At 71.6% G+C, this 4159-nt stretch overlaps 1 protein-coding gene across 1 annotated transcript; it reads right to left on the bottom strand.

Moving 5' to 3' along the window:
* Positions 1 to 261: 261 nt before the first annotated feature.
* MNEG_14639 (DNA mismatch repair protein Msh3) lies at positions 262 to 4126 on the bottom strand (the record flags this gene model as incomplete). Its single annotated transcript, XM_014036889.1, has 8 exons — positions 262 to 575; positions 870 to 978; positions 1221 to 1298; positions 1567 to 1671; positions 1846 to 2063; positions 2369 to 2519; positions 2818 to 2957; positions 3205 to 4126. 8 exons carry the CDS (start codon positions 4124 to 4126, stop codon positions 262 to 264), a joined length of 2037 nt encoding a protein of 678 aa, XP_013892343.1.
* Positions 4127 to 4159: the final 33 nt, after the last annotated feature.

Here is a 4159-nt window from a genome sequence, read left to right as displayed (position 1 = left end):
CTATTTGGGGGGTGGGGGGCTGTTGCAGAGTGTTTTGACGCTTTGCACTGCACTGGTGCTGCACACTACGCTGCCTTGGGTACAATTGATTATAACACACTTTTCAGAAAGCATGCTGGGTACCCTGCGCACGAGCGTGGCGCAAAGGGTGACGCGGCCAGCACCATGCAAGGTACGGTTCAACAACACAGGCCCAGCGTGCCAGGGTGACTAGCCTAGAGCAGCCGCAGTTCCATGGCCAGCCTCAAAACCCAAACCTCCTCAAATGCCCAGAGCAGCAAAGGAGGCGGCAGCAGGTGCCGGCACAGCGCCCCACGCACCCGTCACCACGGCCCCCCTGACGCCGTCCCATCTCAGCTCGAGGCTGTTGGGCACGGCCCCCCCCTCCAGCGCCAGGTCCAGGGTCGGGTGGCGGCCCCCACGCACCACCAGCCGCGGCGCCGCGCCCTCCTCGGCCAACGCGGGGCGGCAGTAGCCGGGAGAGGCCGCCACCGCCGCCAGGGCGCAGAGCGCGTCCAGGTGCGCCAGGGCCGCCACGGCGGCGCGGCACGCCGGGTGGTGGCGGCGCGCAAACTCTGGGCGCCAGAGAGGGTTGGTGTGGTAGTGGTGGCGGTGGTGACGCGTGTAGGGAGAAGGGGGCGCGGGCCGCTGGGGTTGGCGGGCGAGCTGTTGCGATGCGCTGCGTTCACGCGACGGCCCCTGGCAGCCGTGTGGGGGGCTTGCACCACCCTGGTCGGCTTGCGGGGCCTGGGTAGCACACATCAACGCCACCACCGGCTCCCATGACCCACGCCACGCCCCTGGCCAGAGTCCAACGCGTCACGCCCCCCCCCTTCTGGCCCGTTCCCCTTGCTCCCCCACAACCTCACCGCGCAGGAACGAGGCCCAGGCTGCGCTGCAGGCCGCCCTGTGTGTCTCACGCGCCACTGCCAGCCGCGACATGCCAGCGCGGACCTCTGGGGGGTGCCAGCGCGACACCTGCGGGGCCGTGACCCACAGCAACAGTTGGCCCTTATCCCAGGACACAGTGGTGGCCCGATGGTACGGCCACTCCCCCTGAAATTTAGTTGTCATACCCATCGCACTGTCCCCACTGCATCGCCCCGCCCCTCACCCTTCCCCCCCCACACACAAAACGGGGTGGGAGGGGGGGGGCTCCCAAGATTGCATCGGCACGCGGCCCGGCAAGATGTGCTGCGTGGTCATGCTGTGCCGGCCACCTTTTTTGTGGAGCAGACCTTCTCCCAGCCCTGTGGCACGCTGTCCCTGCTGGCCGGCAGCTCAATCAGGTAGTCCCCCTGGGGCCGGGGCAAGACGGCGTGAGATGCATGTGAGAAGGGCAGGGCAGCACGAGATACTCATGGCCAACCGCGTGCATCTTGTGCGTTTGGTCTCACTCCCAGCGGAGGGTGTGTTAGCGGCGGCATGGCCTGTTCCTCACCGAGAACTCTGGCGCCTGCGCCGGACACCCTCAAGCCCCTGCCCCCCTCTGGCCGCCCCTGCCCATCTTGTCCCCCAGCCCCCCAGCCCCAAGGCAGCAGCGCTCGCCTGGTTCATGACGCTGACGTAGGCCATCCTGGAAGGGGGGACACCCGCCGCGCGCGCCAGCTGGGGCAGCAGACCCTGGAGGTGCGACTCAGCGGCCGCCACCGCCTCGGCGCGCTCAAACACCTGGGGGGGCGCGGGGCCAAGGGTGGCCGCGTCTGCCTCCACGCCGCTGGGGTGCCTGTGCGCTGCCTTCAGCACGCGAGGGGCCAGGGTGGCCGCCCAGCTGGGAGAGCAAGACTCACGTGTCCCCCTCACGCGCAGCCACCAGCCGCCACCCGCGCCGCGCAGTGGCCTCACCTCGGGGAAGCGCTCCCGGCTGCTGAAGAGCGCCAAAAAGTCGTTGCCGCGCGCCGCCCGCTCGTTGAGCACGGCCAGCGCCGCGGCCGCCGCGCCGCCCGCGACCGGGGAGCACGCCTCTGCCAGCAGCCGCTGCAGCAGCGGCGCGGACGCCGCGGCGCAGGACGCCGCCTCGGCGGCCGAGCGCGCGGCGTCCTGCGCCGCGGCGGTGCCTGCTGCTGCAGGTGCCGGCTGTGCGATGCGAATCCCCAGGCGCTCGGGCAGCTGCTTGAGTGGGGTACGGCAAAGGGTGAGTGGTGGGTGGGCGTGTCACGCTGGAATAAGATCAAGGGCTGGGGAGCCAGGGCGGTGGCATAATTTGCTTGTGGCATGGGGGCCTCCCGCTGCCGCCGCTGCGCACGGCCCCGGCTGCACGCTCCTGATTGCGTCCCGCAGCCTCGAGGGCGGACGCAGCGGCCCAAAGTGGTGGCGTTGCGAGGGCGGACCGCCCCTCCCCGCCACCCTGAGGCCGGGGCCCCATCACGCGCCTGCTGCAGCGCCTTGAGCGCGGCCACGGCCTCTGCCGGCGAGGCGTTGCCGTGGGCGCAGCGCGTGAAGGCGCGCTCCAGGTCTGGCAGGCGGCGCAGCTCAGAGGGCAGCGCCGCCAGTGCGGGCGACGCCGCGGCCAGCAGCTCCTGGGGGTTTGGGTGGGGGGACGGGGCCACGCCGCGCGGGCTGTTTCAACTGATCACTTGTCTGAGCGTGTTTATGTTGCAATTGATTATTGAGTGGTGGGGCCTGACAGGAGACAGCCCTCAAAAGACACAAATTGGTGGGTGCGCAGGGTGGAGCCTCCGCTGCTCAGCCCCAAGCACAGCACCCTGCAGAGCAACCTCTTTTCAAAGCTCCACCCTGGGGCGCGTCAAGTCCCACCGCCCGCCTCCTACCTCGGCCCCCAAAACCCCGGCTGCCTCGGCCAGGCGTGGCCCCCACCTGTGCCGCGTCGAGGCGCTGTTCTATGAGGCCGCGGTCAGCCAGGGGGGCCGCCACCCAGCGGCGCAGCAGCCGGGAGCCAAAGGCGGTGGCGGTGCGGTCCAGGAGGTGCAGCAGGGAGCCCTTGTAGGCACCCCCAGCTGGGCAAAGGGGATCATGGGGAGGTTTGTGAGCGGGGGTGTCAGCAGCACGTGGAGTAGGGACGCCAACACAGCCGTGCCAGTCCCGCGGCTTGCTGTGGAGGACGGGTGCGCGGCACGCCGGCCTCCGCGACACTGGTTCCGAAGGGACAAGTAAGTCATTCACAAGGAACATCCTGATGAACAGGTGCTCACACCCGGACTTATCCCCCACCCTATTGCGCCCGCCGGCCGTCCTCCGTCTCACTCGTGGCCAGCAGCTCCAGCTGGCGCAGCGCGTTGCTGGACAGCACCAGGCCCTGCGCCCCCGCCAGCGGCCGGAACCCCGACGTCTCGCGCAGCACGCCCGCCAGCCCAAAGCCCTGGAGGTACTCCACCGCGGCAGACAGGGCCTGCAGCACCAGCGGAGGCAGGGACAGCACAAAGTCCAGCGCGCCCCCACCGCCGACACCACCGCCAGACCCGCCGCCGCCGCCGTCCGCCACAGCTGCCGCCGCCGTCGTCGTGCCAGTTGGTTCCGCCCCTGGCCCGCTGTTGCCCTCGCCACCCCCACGCACACCGTCCGCGCCGCTGCCGCCGTCATCGCTGCCGCTGCCGCCGCCGCCGTCGCCTGACGGCGCGTAGAACTCGCTGAGCCGCGCCAGGGCCGCGTTGGAGAGGTACGCACCCCCCGGCAACCGCACCAGCCGCGATACGCGCCCGCACTGTCCCGTACCGCCGCCGCCGCCGCCGCCGCTGCCGCCGCCGCCGGCCGCTCCGGGCCCGCGCCCCGCGAAGCGCTCCAGCAGCCGCGCCGTGTCGTGGCCCAGGGGCTCCAGCGCCACCACCTCTGACGGCGCCAGCGACAGCAGCGCCGCCTCCAGGCCGCTCTGCACCAGCCCCGCGCTCGTGACGCCCCACACCACGTCCCCGCTGGCCGCGTCCACGGCCACCACGCCCACCGCCCGCGACGCCGGCCCCGCCGCGGCCGCGCCCCCCTCGGGCCCCACTCTTCTGGCCCCGCTTGAGCGTGCCGCCCACGAGGCCCCCTCTGCCCCCGCCTCCACGGCGACCCCCTCCTCGTCCTCTTGTGCGCCGCCCCCCCGCTGCTCCTGGGCCACCACCATGAGGTAGGCCCCCCCCGCAGACCCATGAGTCATGAGGGCGTCCAGGCCCTGGGACTCCTCCATCGACCCCTCCTCGCCTGCAGGGAGTGGGGGCGG

Source organism: Monoraphidium neglectum (assembly GCF_000611645.1).
Source record: "Monoraphidium neglectum strain SAG 48.87 unplaced genomic scaffold scaffold04644, whole genome shotgun sequence".
Classification (NCBI taxonomy): Eukaryota; Viridiplantae; Chlorophyta; class Chlorophyceae; order Sphaeropleales; family Selenastraceae; genus Monoraphidium; species Monoraphidium neglectum.
This window is presented reverse-complemented; position numbering and strand designations above follow the sequence as displayed.